We start from the raw sequence: 18,267 nt of genomic DNA, 5'->3' as shown, positions 1-18,267 counted from the left end.
CTTTTAAAAGGGCTTGTGCTCTGGGGTATTTTGAGTGACAATTTGGGCGGATCCTGACAAAAAATCCCTAGAGAATCCATTGAGGGACTTCCACACCGGACGCAAATATTCACGTGTAATGAATTCATATCGAGGTCAATCATCGATTTTTTTACACATTAACGTCACAATAGAAATAATATCAATTGCCACACAATTCAGTTCAAAAGTGACCACCGACGAGAATATATCGGAAAGAAAAAGGGAAGAATACAGCTGAGAAGAAACCATTCGTAAAAGAAAAAGTTGCTCAATTTGCACAAGTGCAAAGTGGGGAGTCACTGGTGATAAGGGGAGTGATAACCATTTTCATTGCGATTAGATTAGGCGTGAAAAGAATAGCGTGAGATTGTCGCTTTTATAAAAGACAGAGCAAAACAATTTGCTGGTATTTTTAGAAGAGTCAAAAGAGAAACAGTTTTTTTTGCAATTTTTCCATCAGTCAAGGAAAATTGTGCTGAATTTGCCGGGCAAAAATGGCCAATTTGGTGGGAAATGTGAAAATTCTGCAAGAGTTAAAAGCACACACAAGTGATGTCACATCAATTGAATTCTACGGAAGTTCACTCTTGATCACGGGTTCTAGGTGAGTTTCCCGAGCATGCAAGGTACACGCAAGGCAACATCTCAAGCATCTCAATTTGAAAAATTTCAGTGATAAAACAGTGAGAGTGTTCCGTTGGGTGGTGGGCAGTGGCTTCGTGGAGGAGAGCTTTTCACCCCTCACTGGTCATAAGTACGGTGTAACAAGTGTAAAAATGTCGCCTCAGGTATGTGCTGCACTTAATTTTCTCCTCAACCTAATTGAATTATTTATGAATTTACTCAATCACTTTTTTTCCTGAATTATCCTTAATAAATAGCCCCAACAAAATCATTGCGGCAAATTCAAATTATTACTTGGTCCTCCAAAGGTTATAATTTGAAGCTTGTGTCGTAAGGTCCATTAGGAAATTGAACTTGCTAGAACTAGAAAAATATTAGGTGCGTGCATGGGGCATTAAATAAAAAATAAAACTTTTCTTCCAAATAATCCCTTGATTGAACCTTTAGATTCTTATTTTAAATTCACTAAGACATTTTTTTTTCTTAAAGATAATTCGTGACATTTCCCACATTAATATTGCATGATACAATGTTCAATAAAATGTTCTTTACATTGAAAGACAATAAAATATTTGTGCATAACTTTGATAGAAAGATTGCGTGTCGTTTCTTTTTAGATTAATTTAATATCAAGTAAATAAATATTACAAGACGAATATTGGATTTAAATTAAATAGATAATTTTTTATGTTATTTAAATTTTAAATTAAAAATTTATTGTCAATATCCTCAATACTTAATTTTTTTCCTTTGGGGAATTAAAATGTTTTCGTAATATTTTTCGATGAATTGTTATTTTCTTTCAGGGCAGAATCACAGTGACAATAAAATGCTCACCGTATTTCGTTAATTTACGCATTTTTATTGCAATTCTTATGCAAATCCTCGATTACCGTATTACCTTATCTCAGACTCCGTGGCACTAGGTGAAAATTATATAAGAAAATTGAAGAAATAAAACGAAAATGCGATAAACGGTGAGCAAAAGAAATCTGTAAGAGAAATTAATCGTACAGTTTTTTTTGCTCACCGTTTATCGCATTTTCGTTTTATTTCTTCAATTTTCTTATATTATTTTCACCTAGTGCCACCGAGTATGAGATAAGGTAATACGGTAATGGAGTAATTGCGTAAGAATTGCAATAAAAATGCGTAAATTAATGAAATACGGTGAAGCTACGGCGAGCATTTTATTGTCAATGTGATTCTGTCCTTGTTTAATTTACTAGATCCTCAATTTGAAATCCGCGTTTTTTTATCAAAAGAAAAACATGAAAAATTTCAGAGGAAAATCCAAAAATAATTTCTTCAAAATACCGGTTCTCTTTAGCTACACTTTTGCCATTTCTTTGGTACTAAATGCATACTCTGAAGTTATCATGAGAGATTCTTTGATCAAAACTATCCATACACCTCATACACCCAATTGTCGACTTCTTTGAAATTGGTAAATTGCTGCTTAACCAAACCATGTACCATTGACCGAGACAAGTGATCAGAAAAGCCCAAGTCTAGAGAACACAGCAAGAGCGGTAGGACATCCGAATTCAGCGTTTTGATGTTGACCTGGATCATGGAAGTGCAATTCCACGGAGCGTAGTCGTATTACTTGACCTATTATGGCTGTTTTTCGAGAAATATTGATGCAAAATCAGTAAAAAATTGTTAGTAACAAGTCCTAAGGACAATTTCGCTCAATTTTAGTAGTTCATAATGCATAATTCTTCGCTAGTCCCCTCCAAGTACACTCAGAAAAATAAACGAGTAAAACTTACTCGAATCGATGTTAAATCAGCTCATTTTCGTTGTGATTTTCGATTAACTATATTTTAAAGTTGATTTTACTTCTATTTAAGTGTAATATTCAGAAGAGTTATTTCAACTTTTTTGTTCTAAAATTTACATGACAAAAGAGTCTAAATAACTCATTTTAAGAGTGAAAATAATTCGTTTTAAGAGTTAAAATAACTCGTATTAAGTGTTAAATAATTCTTTTTTATAATAAAAATACCTAACTCTTTTTCAAAACGGGAAATGGAAATTTTTTTTTTGCAATTTTATGTTTTTTATGTTATCATTTCCTTTATTACTTTTTCTTGATCTTAAGTTCCCCATATTCCGAGATATCACATGATGCACTGCACATGTCTTCATGAAACACTGTTAGGAATATTTCTAATTGATGTTCCATATGAACTTTGTCACACGAAAATCTTCTCGACTGAAGTATATTCTCAAAACGAAAACTCTTAAACATATACTTCAGTCGAGATGAAATTTTACATCGAAAAAAAGTAATAATTACATCGATATCCGACGAGATAATTCAACTCGCACTTAGAGTAGTTTTAACTTTGTTTACTAAAATTTACAACGAAAAAAGTAACATTTGCATCGATATCCTTCGAGTTAATTCAACTCGGGCATAGAGTTGTTTCAACTCTACAGATTTTTTCTTAGTGTAATGAGCATTGTCTTCTTTCTGGAGGTTATTAAGCCTTCTTGCAGATTATGATCCTTCACTATAGGTGAAACTAAAAAAGTTTAGGGTTTGGGATACTCCAACAATGGCAATTTCTTATCGCCTTTACCCCCTTCTATCATACATCAAAGACAAAATTTCGGAAGTGGATTTTTGAATTTTGAATGTGAGTTTTTAATCAACTCATGCGGCACCCATTTTCCTTCATTTTGATTTTTTCAATGGAATGCAAACCCTTGAAAATATTTTATCGAGACCCATTTAATGCCTTCGAAAGCTAATTTTATAATCTTCATACAGAAACGCTTAGGGGGAAGTGGGGCACTTTTGAAATTGGGATTTTTCAACTATTTTTAAGTAAAATTGAGCCTTTCTTATTGTGACATAATTTAGCTGCACAAAAACATATAGACACTGAGAGAAATCCGAAAAAGTTAAAATAACATTCCGGAAATGTTTATTTTACCTTGCAGTATTGATTCGAAATCGGTGTAAATATTATGCTTTTTAGGTGAATTATGGGTTAAAGTTACCCTTTTTCATGTTAATTTTACCCTTAAAAAGGTGTAAAATTAACATTAAAAAATGTTGATATATTTTTACACCCGAAAAGTGTTAAAATTATGAAGACAAAAAATCGTCTCGATCATCACCAGACGCGCTGGCCTAGAAAGGAAACATTGTGTCTCGAATACTTAAGGTTGCCTTAGCAGAGAATTTATTGCTAAGGCGGAAAATTTAAGCTCTACACATTCAAGAATGAAAAATCTAGGATCTGTTTTTCAAATAAACCCAATGAAAAACATGGTTTTGGATGGGGAGGAGGGATGAAGGGAAAAAGACACTCTTAGATAATACTGACGGAGATTCGTCGAAGACCGGAAATCGATATCTCTTACCGTTTAGCCTCGAGTCGTGTCACAAGCTTCCCAACAATTTAAAAAAAAAAATATTTAAGAAAGATACATCAATTTTATGGGTACTTTACTGATTAAGTCCGATGTATTCGAGTTGGAAATTTCAGGATCTTTCAAAAAAAATCCAAATTTATATATAAGCAAAGCAGTTTAAAAATAGGCCTTCCAAAACGGTTAAACAGACCTCTTCGAAAATTCGATATCTAAATGTTTTTCGACTATAAGTTTCTCATGGCTCCGGCACACCATTTAGATCAGAAAACTTGTCAGAAAAAATTCATGAAGTCGAAATTTGAATCCTTTTCTTTCTCACATGCTTTGCATATGTCTATCCCATTCTCTCGCACTCTTCTTCTTCTTTTAAACATCACTCGAAATTCAATTTAGCCCAATCGAATTTGGTATGCGAAAGAATGAGACAGTCATATGCAAAACACGTCAGAAAGAGAGGGATTCGAATTTCGACTTCATGCAATTTTGCTGATCTAAAAGGTGTGCCGAAGCCATAAGGACGAAATATTTATACCTTGTCTAACTCCAACATATTCGAAAATGATAAAAATTCTAGCGGCCGTTTTCGAAATAAACTAAAAATAAATAATAATCCATATAGGAACTACTATATAGAGGAAAATGCTCTCCATTCGAACGTTCATGCCTTCGATTAATGTGACTTTCTATTGTTTTCGTAATATATTTACACTAAATTATCACGGAATTATCAATAATTGATGATAAGCTAACTAATATTTAATAGAAATCTGTAAGTCTCTTAGGAAAACTAAAAGAAAATTCACCTTATTCGAAGGCATGAACGTTCGAAGGGAGAGTACTCTCCCCTATACCCCACGAAATTCTGATAAGCTCACTTTGTGAATATCATCGAGCTTAAACTTTTCCAAAGTGTTTTTAGGAACTCCTTGATCACTAATTTTATAATAAAAAATGTATTTATTTACAAAATAGACTGTTTTTATCATTTTCTCTGGATGTTTTCAAGCTCCAACCAATCAGTGAACCCTATAGGACTAAAATATTTAATTATGCGAATTTATTATGCTTCGTAAAAGCGACATCAATTGAATGAAGACAAAATAAAGAAGCAAATAATGTTCACTAATTTTTTTTATTAGCTAATCAGTTTAAATTATGGCATCAACCACCTCAAAGCTTCCAGTGGGATATTGTTCATCTATTTCGCGAAATTTAAATGCACACCGATTCCTTTCTGCCTGATTTCCAATCTCGTGGTAAAATTGAGCCATAAATGCATAAATATCTTTGACTTTCACATAAGCTCCAAGTTTAGTGAAGAATTGAATGGCTTCTGTGAGCAATGGTTCACACTTTTCCATCTCCTGACGCCTCTTTGATGACTCAGCTGCAGCCACAGCACATCTCGCGAAGAGAAACATGATTTTAGCACGATCATAGATGCCACCATGCTGAAGAATTACATCGAGTGCTTTGTGGCAAGATTTCAGAGCTTTTGCTGGCATTCCCATGGCCAGAAGTTGATGGGCAAAGAGGGCATCAATAGTGGCCACTTCATAATCAAAATGCTTTCGGCGTGCAAATTCATGAACCTCAATGAGGACGTTTATGACTTCTGATGAGGGAATGAGGGCTGTGGCGTGAAGGATCATAGCACGTGTCCACACGAGGGGTTTTTGATTTGGCAGAGCCTTGTCCGCAAGTAGATCCTGAAGCAAATCATGGGCTATTGATAGATTTCCTCGAGCAATGTTGAGCGTGACACGTTGAAGGATGCTCAAATTCTGAAAATAGAAGCAGCAAATAGAATTCATTATGTCAATTTCTCGACGAAGTAGAAAAAAAATATTTCAGCGCGTTTTATACAAAACTATCATATGCCATCATATCGACAATATTCAGTAATAGATATGCCTCACTTAAGTTCTTTCTTGTTTGGAATATCGGCTAACATGGACTTGGAGCTCATTACGAGTAGTGGGCCTACATATTTAACTCATTTACTGTTAGCAAAAACATGCTAAGAATTCATCAAAATCAATAATTAATCCAAATATTTTTCTATTGAAATAAAATGTTGGAAATCCTGAAAAAAAAATGAAATTTGGATCTGCATTTAAAAAAAAATTTCTTCTAGGATATAAATTTGTTTTGCAAATTCATGCAGTGAGAATGACCAGAACAATTTAGATTCGCTGAATACAATTCCATTATCCGTTTTAGGATAATAATAATAATAATTTATTCAAACTCTACATTTCCCACCCTCCCATGCGTCTGCCGCCGTCTTAGCGTTGACGATCAGTCTCCGAAGCTAAACGGCAGAAATGCTTCTTCACTGGCTGTGTAATCTTTCAAACATTTGATGTTACAAAATTGCATTTTAAATGTTACAATGGCACAAACTTAGCGCAAATGCACAGGGATGTAGAGTGCGTTTTTTTTGTAGAGTTAGCGCATAACCAAAAGGCTGTTCGCGTTCTCTAAATGGAGATAAGATCTCCGGAAACTTAAAATTATTTAAAAATAGAAAGATAAATGAAATGAAAAGAAAAACTAAAAAAATAAGACCAAACTATGTCTCTTTTAATATTAATAATTGGCGTCACTGAAATTGAAATCCGAATGAACCCTTGTCAGACGGACCCCCAAACAAGTAACCGCAGGCGACTCCAAACCAGACAAAGAACGACGCCCCCGGCCATTTTCATACCCCGCAGTCCACGCCCCGGCGCCAGAGCGTCCCTCCCACAGAGAGGGCTCATCAAATTAGGAGGGAAAGAGAAAACCAGTTAAGCTGAAAAAGAGAAAACCTCAAAAAAACAGAACCGCACAAACCCAGGGAGTACGGTCAAATTCCTGGGACGCCCGGCGCCATACAATCCATCAGGCGACTCCCCAAGGGTAAAGGCGGAAATATACACGAGCGACGACGCCGAGCTATACCAAAGTAAACCAAAGTAAAGTTTTCTTAAGTTTTTTTCCTGGTTCCAGTTTGCCTTTTCCGTCCTTCTAATGCCCTAGACACATATACGGTTTAAGCCGACAAACGACTTAATGTACCTAATTGTAATCAAAATACTGATGAGATTACATTTCCATTAATTTTTGACTAATTCGTCTCTTGGCTGAAGCCGAGAACCAGCTTAGTTAATGGGAAACTGATGGGGATTTAGTCAGATCATTATATCAGCCGTCTCTTGGTTTAAGTCGTAAGTGGTCTAGGGCATAAATCTGTAAGACAGATTTCCTTGTTAAAAACAAGTTCCGAAAAATGATTTCAAATATGTATTTCTGATTCAAGGAAAAAAATTGGTCTTCGACAAAGTTGTAAAGCGTGACTCTACTAAATCAAATTAAAATACCACGAAGAACCTGATGCTTATAAATCGTTGGTTGCGTCTACCTCTGTCGTATCTGCATTTGATTTGTATCTGCATTCGGTGCAATCTACAATGCAGACGTCGCCTCTTGCGCGAAATGCTGATACAAAAGAAATGCAGATACGACGATACGAAATATTTGTTCCAACAATTTTGAAAATTTTCGCAAAATTAAGTTTTAGAAAAAAGCTCGATAACCACGACAAAAATATTCGGTAAAGTGTTAGAGAGCTAAATTTTACTTACAAAATGCTTTTTTAGAATTTGTCACCGGCCTGAAACTTTTAAACGGTAAGAGATATCAATTTCTGGTCTTCAGTGACCCCTAACCCGTTCAAAACAATGTTTTTTTTTTATTTATTTGGAAGACAGTTCTTGAAATTTCTTTTTTTTCGGATATATTTTGAGGTGAATATTTTGTTATTCATACTTATGACCGAAAAAGCATTCAACGCCGAATTTTCGAAATAAAAGTTCAACTAGCCAGCGAGCACCAAATGCTAACCGATGTCAATTCAGCTGAAAATATTTGTATTTTCAGCTGAATTCCGCTAATCTTTAAACGAAACTCGCCAGACAGTGCCATTTTCATATATTTGGTTAGCACTTTTTGTTCGAGAACTGCTGAACGGTCAGCATATTTTTTCTGACCAACTCAGCAAGAATATGCTGAAAACGCTACCTTTTTCAGCTAACTGTGCTCGCTGGGCACCTTTAAGGGCCTATTTTTCAACCGATTCCCTTAAATTTGGTTTTTTTGAAAAGGTCTTGAAATGTTCAATCCAGCTGCATCGGTTTTAAACGGTAATGAACTCGTAATTTATTTAAATTTCTTTTTTCCAAAAGTTTGTTACCGGGATAGAAGTGAAATGGTTAGAAATATCGATTTTCCGTTTTCGGTGACCTCGCCATAAGTCAATATTAACTCCAGACGTTCTCCACATACCTTCGCTTCTACCGGAGGCAGCCAAAATCCCAAAAGAAAAAATCTCGAATATTTAGCATTTGAAATTTGAAAGGGATTTCAACGTTCGGGATTTTCGCATATTCGAGATTTTGACTTTCGGGATTTTGGCATTCCGGGATTTCAGCTTCAAGATTTTGCCTTTCGGGATTTTGACGGGGACCCTGTTACTACCACTCCAAAATCATATTTTTTGGTTTATTTCGAACACGGCTACTACAATTTCTATATTTTGATATGTTTTGAAGATAGCCCAGGTGAATGTCCATGTCCATACATACCTTTGACCGAAAAAAATCAAAATTGAATTTAAGTCGAAAATTATTTCAAGTCTAAGTTTGGATTAAAGTTACTTAAAGTTTAAAGGTAAAATTCTTAAAAATTTTCAATTTATTAACAATTGCAAATTTTGAGATTATTTTTTGGTAACTTATGACTCCGGCACACCTTTTAGATCAGGAAAATTTTATAAGATTAAAATTCACATCCTTTTCTTAAATGATTAGCGTACTATGGAATGAAGTTGGCAAAGTATCACATATTTGTGAATGACATATATAATATAAATCGGAGTCCGATTTTCTTAAAACTAATATCAGATAAATATGTAATAACTCCGATTTTGTTCCGGCCGGGATTGCTACCCTTAGGCCCTTGACACACTAAGGACTTAAGCCGAGGGACGGCTTAGTGCAAAATGATAAAAATATGGTGTAATCATTATTTCGAATATAAGTACGCTAAGCCATCTCTCGGCTAATCCTCAAGTCTGTCAAGGCCCTTACTCTTTTGCACTCTTCTTCTTCTTTTGCACATTACACTAAATTCAATTTAATTCAGTCCAATTTTGAGTCCGAAAGAGTGAGATATACGGGATATGTTTAAGTCTCCTGAGAAAGAAATTGACTATAATTTCAACTTCATAAAATTTTTGTGGTCTAAAAAGTGTGCTCGAGCCATTATGAACCAGTTTACATCGGTAATATAATTCGTGGAGAGTTTTATAAATCGGTAATATAATTCATGGAGAGTGCGATTAACTTTTTTTCCTCGTAACTGTAACACTTTTTAAGTGTAAAAAATATACAACATTTTTTTATGTTAATTTTACACATTTTTAAGGGTAAAATTAACATGAAAAAGAGTAACTTTAACCACTAATACACCTAAAAAAGGGTAATATTAACACCTATTTCGGATCAATAATGCAGGGTAAAATTAACATTTCCGGAATGTTATTTTAAATTTTTCGGATTTCTCTCACTCAGTGTAGGATGCTTTGCCATGCCTTTTTTTGAGAATTTGCTAATTATACTAAAAAAATCTTTAAGGATTTCTAATATTCTAAAATTAAAAAAAAAAATAGAAGACTAAAAAAAATAGAAGATTAAAAAAAAAGAAGTAACTAAGGGAAGGTATAGGTTCAATAATACCATTTCTTTCTTTCACTTTATAATTGAGGATAATTTACCTGTACCCGAAACCTCAAGTCAGTATCTTTCACCGTTTCTCTCTTCGGAAATATTCGAAATATTCCTTACTAAGGAAAAAAGCGAGAGATCCATTTTATCTAGTTCCCAATTCATGTTTGTGAAATAATTTTGTAAAAAATAAAGATTGTTCTTAGAAATATTCAACTTGTGCCAACAAACCTACCCGAAAGGCTAAAGCACTTTAGAAAGGAATGCGCGATAGAAAGAGGATTGTATATCAACATCAATTAATCACCTTATCGAGTGGATGAATGCGACAGCACGCGATATTGGCTTTTTGCCATTCGCCCATATGGATGGCCTTGGTGGAGGCAACATAGAGTTCTGTGAGTGTCCAGAGGCGTGCATTGGGGTCCCTTGGGAAGCATTTGCGGGCATACTGGAGGACAGCATAGGTGCGAAAGTGATCCCCATTGAGACTGAGCCAGAGGGCTAGGCAGCAGATGGCATGACAGAGATTTTCTCCATTGTAAGCTTTGCCCATATTGGTCATGTTGGCATTCAGGAGCACCTGACTCGTCAACGAGGCCAAATCGTTGCGTCCATAGAGAGTCCACAGTGCTGCCTTCTCGACAACACAGTTGGCTATGAGTTCCTGCATGGACTGTTGGATGTTGCAATAATCACTCCACATGAGCAACTCAAACTGTTTGGCGGGCTCAAAGCCCATCTGGGCTACAGATTTCACAAAAAATTGGATACCAAGAGAAATTGATTTGATCACATTGGCCTCAACGGCTGTGGCGGAAATACGATCAGGCACTTGAATCTTATGATAGCTGAGCAAGTAGCTGAGCCAAGAATTGGCTAGCTGAAGGCATGTCCGATCACCGACTTCCTGAGCCAGCATTATAGCCTCCTTTAAGCTCACGTGAGCTTCCCGCATATGACCAAATTGGGCATGCAAGATAGCCAAATTGAGACTTAAGTACTGATACCCTCTGGATTCCACTGGTGACAAATTCTTCACGGCATTCCGATCAAAAGCCCGATGGAGATTCTCTACTGCTCCCACATAATCCCGCACACGGACACAGTTCATATAGTTGAGGAAATGAGCATGGGAGTATAGGGGATTGTCCTTGATGATCTCAGCCAATTTGGCTTGGAGCTCCCGGGGATTGAGGGCTTTGGTCTCATTTGATTGCAACAGTGCACACTGTTGAGCTACAAATAGTTCAGTCTGCCTCCGGGACCACCTGCTGAACTCCTTGTCACCTTTTGGACGTCCCACAGTTTCCTCCTGCTCCTCCAGATCAATCATTACTCCGGCTTCCTTCGATCCCAGGGCAATTGCTCGGACGTCCTTCCTGAAGTATGCACAGACATTTTGATACAATTTCATCAGCTCAGGAAAAGTCATCCGATCCAGCGTGATGACAAATCTCCTTAGCAAAAGTCCACCAATACCCAACTGAGTAGATCCACCGGTCGGGGTGGCCGTATCGTTCATGATCTTCTCCAAATTGGCCGGCAAATCATGAAGCATCTCCATTCCACCCTCTAAAATGTTTGCAATGACTTTCTGGAAGGCTTCTAAGTGATCATCATGCAGACGATAGGTGGTTGATATGAGATGATCATGGAGTTCCTTGTAAGACATGTCTGGGTATTGTATTAGCTTCAGCAGGAGAAGATTGAAGCTTTTCCGGTACTTTGGCAAAAAGTCCATGGCTCTCTTTGAGAGAAATTGTCGCAATTTTACGTATTCCTGCAGCAATAGTGCCACAGCTAATTTATGGGGTGTTATCACGTAAAAACTTTTGTGAACATAATTTGTAGACCAGGCATTTAGTGCCTCTATTTCCCTCCACTCACTCATTTTTCTGCCCTCCCTGCGCAGGTGTTTTCTTCCAGGTGTTTTTCCACAGAAATTTTCACATAGATAAACGATATAATGTCTTTTTTGTATATGCACCAGACACTTATAAACTATTCAAGACCTCTTTTATAATGATTTTCTCACTTTTCCTATTGATTTATACAGTAATTTCTTGCGGAATAAATTGAAAAACAATGCACAACTACACTGTGGCACAACACAAAAAACACAGAGGCGAAATTTGTGACAATCACATAACCTCAATATTTTTACGGCGAAATTCCCTTTTACCGCCAAAAACTAATTTTAATTTTCCCGCGCTTTTTTTAGGGAGGAGTCTTGGCGAGTTCATCCGTGGATGGAAGCATTATCCTGTGGAATATAAATGATGGTCAAAAAAATAGCGTGCTAAACCAAGAGGCTGGAGAAGCAATTAGAGCGTGTGTCTTTAGTCCAGATGGATCTGCTCTCGTGAGCTCTGATGATTCTGGTGGTGTTTGTGTTTGGGGACAAAATAAGGCCTTCATCAAGTAAGTACACTTGCTACCCAAAGGAATTCTTACTTTTGTAAAAGAAATTCTCATAAAATTTCACAATTTTTTTTTCAGTTCAATCCGCGTTCATGAAGAAGCTGTTCATACACTTGCCTTCTCACCAGATTCATATCTTCTCCTTACGGGCTGCAATCTGGGCAATTTGCGCTTCTTCATCATTGATCATCCTATCGAAAGTAAGTTTAGAAGTTTTCTTCAGAATTTCTCACAAACTTATCTAAGCTTTTGCTCTCTGTTGGAGGTGAAAAATTTATTGCTGACTGCTCTGTGGACAATGCTCATGATTTGGGAGTGCTCTCGGCGGATTTTTGCAAAATCATCCGGAGTGATCGTAAGTATAGGGTGGAGTAACCATTTATCGCCACTTCACTGAGTAAAAAAAGAGGGTGCGATTAACTTTTTTCCTCATAACTTTAACACTTTTAGATGTATATCAACATTTTTTAATGTTAATTTTACAACTTTTTAAGGGTAAAATTAACCCTCTAACGGTGTTTTCTTTAACTCTTTCGTCTCCTTTGGGACTCTGGGTACCCATGGAAAAAATAATTTTTTTAGATTATTTAGAATCGATAAAATTCCGATTCTTGTGGATGATTACAAACTATAAGGATGTCCAAATCTAGGATATTTTTTGCAGGATCCCAATTAACTCCTGAGCTAAGATATTCTTGGTCAAAAATCGTGAATTTTCGATTTTCTATCAAGTAGTAGAAAGTATCATATTTGACCAGTAAGACTTACAATAAAGTAAGTTTTACTGAAATTCGTTCGCTGGATATGTTGTGGTCCGGAAAGAGTTAATATGCGAAAAAAAAAGTTCTAAAACAATGTTTTTTAGGATAATTATGGTCCAATAAAGTCGATAAAACCATCCATTCTTCATTATCTCTTTTAGTTTAGGCGCTAGGTGAGAAAATATAAAAAATTTTTGAAACTCTTTTTGCTTCTAAAATTCACATTTTTAGTTTTTTCAAATTTTTTAAATAAAATATACAAAGTAAAATGACATATCTTTCAGTAAAAAATAAATTTAATTTAGTCAGATAACTTTAAATCGGTATTTTTATGGAAATTGGAAATGAGTTTTTTGCACAAATATTTTTTGTTGCTTTTTCTCTGACTTGTCACACAAAACTGGGAATAGCAACAAAACGAAGGGTCAAAATAAGCTCAAGCTTTCAAGAAATGTTTATGAGACTATTATCGAGGACACTATACTACTTTTAAATAAATAAAACCTTTATTGTCGCTGTAAATGTGATTTTTGTGAAGACCGCCTGGAGGCGGTCTTACCCGTTAGAGGGTTAACATGAAAAAGGTAACTTTAACCCTTATACACCTAAAAAGGCTAATATTTACACCGATTTCGGATCAATACTGCAGGGTAAAATTAACATTTCCGGAATGTTATTTTAACTTTTTCGAATTTCTCTCAGTAGTGTTGTAGAAAAATGTGAAATTAGGGGTCAATTCAGGGATTTGGCTGGTTTGTTTAGCTGATTTAAAAACAAATGTGCGTAGCAATTCACAGATTACGAGCTTTCTCCAAAAAAGCTCTATCCAAAATCGTAAATCAGTGTATAGTATTTGCTGTTTGGCGGGAAATTAAAATTTCCTCAAACGGGTCTGCCATTTTGTTGAATTTATAATGTTGTGAACTGAAATTTGAAAGAAAATATGTCTATAATTCACAATTTGCATTTCTTCAAGTGTCAAATTATCTTAATCAATTTATCGGCCTCCGTGAGAGGTGGTCGAGAATAAATCAGCGACTAATCAGTAATTTTCTGATTTCACTGATATGTTTGAATACGAAAACAGCTTAGGAGCTTTTTGGAGACTTTTTTAAATCACACAGTAAAAAAATTTAACACTATTATAGTGTGTAATCTTTCACACCACTATTATAGTGTTAAATTTGGAAAAAAATGTTTAATTTAAAATTGTTAAATTTAAAGTTGTTGAATTTGGAGTTGTTGAATTTTTGTGTGTAAACTCAAAAATTGTTGAATTTTCATTGCATTTCGTTTATTTTAGTTTTTTTGCCTTTTTAGACATTTGTAATGTTTTTTCCTGTACTCGGGATCCTCTCTAATGCGAGATAATTATATCTGATGCTCGGATCTTCACGATATACTTATTATGCATATAAATATTTGATGTTCTGTATGACTTTTGTCCAATGAAAAGCATCCCGACTGAAGTATATGTCTTAAATGGAAATTCAACAATTTTTACACAACTTTTGTTTAAAAATTCAACAAATTTGATTGAAATACACAAGGCTTCACACTATAATAGTGTGAAAAATTATGATCAAACTATAATAATGTTAATTTTTGATCATGTGACAAAAAATACCATAAAGTTGTGTATTCTTTCACACTATAATAATGTGAAAAACTATAATCATACCATAATAGTGGTAATTTTTAGAATTTTTCAACAGTTTTAAATTATAAAACATTTTTTATGACTATACTTAATAGTGAGAAATTTTACACAGATCGCTATTAAATAATTAATTTATCCGATTTCACCATATTATAGTGTTAAAATTTTACACATATTGAAATTAAACAACGTTGTTGAAAATTTTTCAACTATAATACTGGTAATTTTCAATCACATGACAATAAATTACCAAATTATTGTGCATTTTTTAAACATTTTTAAATTAAACCACTAAAATAATCGATTTCGCACTATTATAAGGTAAAGTGCCCCAAGTCGACCGGTTCCTCAATTCGACCGGTAATTCGATCTAACATTAATAGGTCAATTATTCCATAAATAAATACGAATCAGTGACAATTTTATAGAAATTCACCATTATAACATTCAAATATTGACCACAGGGTCGAGTCGAGGAACTGGTCGACTCGAGGGCACTTTACTTTAGTAGTAAAATTTTACACATTTTTTTTACTGTGCAGCTAAATCAGCAATCAGTAATCAGTTTGAATTGAAAAGCAGGTTTATAAATGTGTAATCCAGAGGTGTGCAAGAAACCGTTGAAACCGAATTAACGTCAAAATAAGTTTGTTATAGTAGCGTTTTGACCATTGACGTACATGTTTCATTTGACGTTAATTCGGTTTCAACGGTTTCTTGCACACTAATCAGCTGAATCTGTGAATTGACCCTTAATTTAATTATAATTTTTGTACCTTTGTTATAAGATAACTCAGATTTGACACAAAGTTACTGAGATGTATTGGCTTCAGATTCGTCAAAAAAAATAGTACTCCAATTTAACGCTGGACTAATTAAAATACCGATTGTTATTAACAATGCAAAAATAACCTCTTCGTCGCCATTTTTTATCACTTTTCGCCAGTTTTGTAACAACTTCTCGCCACCCTCTTAAAAACGTCCAAACTCGATTATTTTAGGCAATATTATGCAAAGTATACATTCAGGATTACTTTTTCCTAGGGCGGAGCATTCTCATACATTTTCCGTACAAAAGTATGGTACATTTTTTCTTAAGTGATTTTTAAGTTTTAGTATAAAACCAACTGCAATCATTTTAAAACTTCTACCAAATCAAAGAGTATCTAATGTTAAGTTATGTTATTGGCTCAAAATTTATACAGTAGACTCTCGCTCAATCGGCTCTTTTTCAATCGGGTGACAAATTATGTTGACAATTTTCACGTTTAATTATGAAGCTAATTTGCTCAAATTCGCTGTAGTTCTTCCTATTTTATAATTAATTATTCTTTATAATTAAGCGCTTTTTGTGGAATTTACAAAGGCTTTGACGCCTAAATCTATCGATAAACCGGATGAAATTTTGCCCCAAATGCCCAATTGAGAGAGAGTCTACTGTAATGATTGCATGAGGATAACAGTTCCTAAAACCTATATGAAAAAAAACGTAAAATTCGCAATTTTTTGAATTTTTCTGATAAATTTACTATCTGTAACACCGGTAACATTTTAAATTCATTAAAAATATATTTTCTGTACATGTGCCTACCATTTCGTGTTATATTTATTTTTGTGGGATCTAAGACTTAAAAATTATAAAGAATTTAAGAAAAATATACCATTTCTGAATTAAAATGCTCCATTCGTTAGTTAATCATCCTAGGTTTTTCCTCAAGACCGCCTTGTTATTACTCACTTTTTAAATGAATTTTCTTCAATTTTATTGGTGAAATCAAATTATTAGACTTTTGCAGAAAGTATACAAAGAAGGTTCGACAACTGAGAATCTGTGAAGTGAAGTTAGCGTCGCCTAATAAAAAGCAATGGCGATATGTGGTAAAATCAATTCAAAACATTACCACTTTCCGCCATGCCTCATTTTTACATAAAAATAATATTAAATGAAACATTAATTAACTAAATACAAATTTTATGTATTCTAAGAATGTAATTAAACATTCAACAGACAGATTATTTATTCAAAAACATAAATTTTGTTCGATAAAAATTTGATGGCACTTGTTATATTTGGTAAGAAATATTGGATTCGATGCACTTGCTTAAAATATTGCTCTAAAAAATGCTCAAAAAACTTAAATCGAAAATGAGTAATTATTATTTTTTGGCTCTATACGCCACGGTAAAAACTTTTGGACACTATTAACTTAACTGTTCTTACAGTTAAGGCCTATAATTCAGTCGAGATGGATTTCGATGGTGAAAGTTCATAAGGAACATCAAATAAAAATCAACTTAAGAGTGTTTTATACAGACGCGTGCATGACGAAATCATATGCGAGTGCTGGTAGCAGAAGAGGAAGGGAATCTCGAATTAAAAAAGTGAAACCATGTTGTAGCACGAAAATTGCCACAGATTTGGCGTCCTCTTCGCTTCGTTGGTGACGGGTGACTGAAGTGTGAGAGGAGGAAGGATACGATTTTATACTAGACGAGCTATTTTTTGGAATAAATTCGTTACTAATATTGGGTATATTTTTGTTCCTCCTAGAAGATACAAATTTGTTCCAAAAATTATGGTGTCCGTGGACGAGCAAATTTTTGGAACAAATACGTTCCGAAATTTTTTACCGTGTATAAGTATGGCGCGAATTGGGGTACTGGCGAAAATGGTGATTCCACCCTATCTGTGAATTTGGATACAAAAAATTAAGATTTTAACTCAACAATTTTTTTGCAGCCTCTGATCAACGGACACAGATCTATACTCTAGTAACTTGTGGCACAGATCACTATCTGAAAATTTGGCGATTGTTTGTTGTACATGGTATTCATGAGGCAGAGGAACGACGAACTAAATTGGTGCCTCAGACACCTCAAGAACATATCTGTGGATCATCTACAATTTATTGCACGGAACGCATGAATGCTGAATGTGTCCTTAGTTTCAATGCCCATGGAAGTTCTGTGACATGTGTAAAATTTAATGCAAGTGGAACCCTTTTGGTGTCCACCAGTCTCGATAGAATGATCAAAATTTGGGATATGCAAGGAAATTGCCTCAAGACACTCTCTGAACATACTCGCTACGTAAATTGCCTGACAATCAATGCAAATTCCACAATTATTGCATCCGGATCCAATGATCGTCGGGTGATTGTGTGGGATTTAACTGGAGACTTGAGTTTGGACTCACATATTTCAGAGATGAGAAGTCTTCTGTTTCGTCTGGTGGCAGACAGTGGATCAGATTTACCACTTGAATTTATCTGTCCAATAACGCATGAATTGATGAGGAATCCTGTGACGTTGGAAGATGGTTTTACATATGAATGTGAAGCAATTGAAGAGTGGTTCAAAATGGGCAAGAAAACATCTCCAATGACAAATCTTGAGCTCTCATCCGTCGATACGATTCCCAATAGTTACTTGAAGAGCAAAATCGACAAGTACCTGAAATCACTGGATTTTGACTCTGTGGACACTGGATTCTAATGGAGATTAATCAACATTTTTAATATTCACGTGATTTGTAATTTCAACTAATATTGTGATTTTTACACTAAAAAAAATTGAAAATAAAGAATGCCCGCCAATATCAAAAAGGCCTTTTCGC

The 18,267-nt window shown here is 34.8% G+C and overlaps 2 protein-coding genes across 2 annotated transcripts; one reads left to right on the top strand and one right to left on the bottom strand.

Moving 5' to 3' along the window:
• The first annotated feature begins 13 nt into the window (after window positions 1-13).
• LOC129801404 (WD repeat, SAM and U-box domain-containing protein 1-like) lies at window positions 14-18,256 on the top strand. Its single transcript, XM_055846379.1, has 6 exons — window positions 14-625; window positions 695-809; window positions 12,031-12,230; window positions 12,309-12,430; window positions 12,496-12,585; window positions 17,392-18,256. The coding sequence occupies exons 1-6, from the start codon at window positions 516-518 to the stop codon at window positions 18,144-18,146; spliced, it is 1,392 nt and encodes a 463-aa protein (XP_055702354.1). The 5' UTR covers window positions 14-515; the 3' UTR covers window positions 18,147-18,256.
• LOC129801398 (anaphase-promoting complex subunit 5) lies at window positions 5,152-11,947 on the bottom strand. The gene is made up of 2 exons (XM_055846369.1): window positions 10,114-11,947; window positions 5,152-5,822 (listed from the first exon to the last, which is right to left on the bottom strand). Exons 1-2 carry the CDS (start codon window positions 11,698-11,700, stop codon window positions 5,187-5,189), a joined length of 2,223 nt encoding a protein of 740 aa, XP_055702344.1. The 5' UTR covers window positions 11,701-11,947; the 3' UTR covers window positions 5,152-5,186.
• Window positions 18,257-18,267: the final 11 nt, after the last annotated feature.

The sequence above is a fragment of the Phlebotomus papatasi genome, chromosome 2, assembly GCF_024763615.1.
Source record: "Phlebotomus papatasi isolate M1 chromosome 2, Ppap_2.1, whole genome shotgun sequence".
NCBI lineage: Eukaryota > Metazoa > Arthropoda > Insecta > Diptera > Psychodidae > Phlebotomus > Phlebotomus papatasi.
Note: the sequence above shows the minus strand (reverse complement) of the source record. Positions and strands in the feature narration are given on the sequence as shown.

Excerpts from the sequence above, each read along its gene's own strand:
- LOC129801404 (XM_055846379.1), top strand. The coding sequence starts at position 516 with ATGGCCAATTTGGTGGGAAATGTGAAAATTCTGCAAGAGTTAAAAGCA. Across the intron at positions 810-12,030 it reads GTGTAAAAATGTCGCCTCAG|GGAGGAGTCTTGGCGAGTTC; the intron begins GTATGTGCTGCA and ends CGCTTTTTTTAG. Across the intron at positions 12,586-17,391 it reads CAAAATCATCCGGAGTGATC|CCTCTGATCAACGGACACAG; the intron begins GTAAGTATAGGG and ends ATTTTTTTGCAG.
- LOC129801398 (XM_055846369.1), bottom strand. The coding sequence starts at position 11,700 with ATGAGTGAGTGGAGGGAAATAGAGGCACTAAATGCCTGGTCTACAAAT. Across the intron at positions 5,823-10,113 it reads GCATTCATCCACTCGATAAG|AATTTGAGCATCCTTCAACG; the intron begins GTGATTAATTGA and ends TTCTATTTTCAG.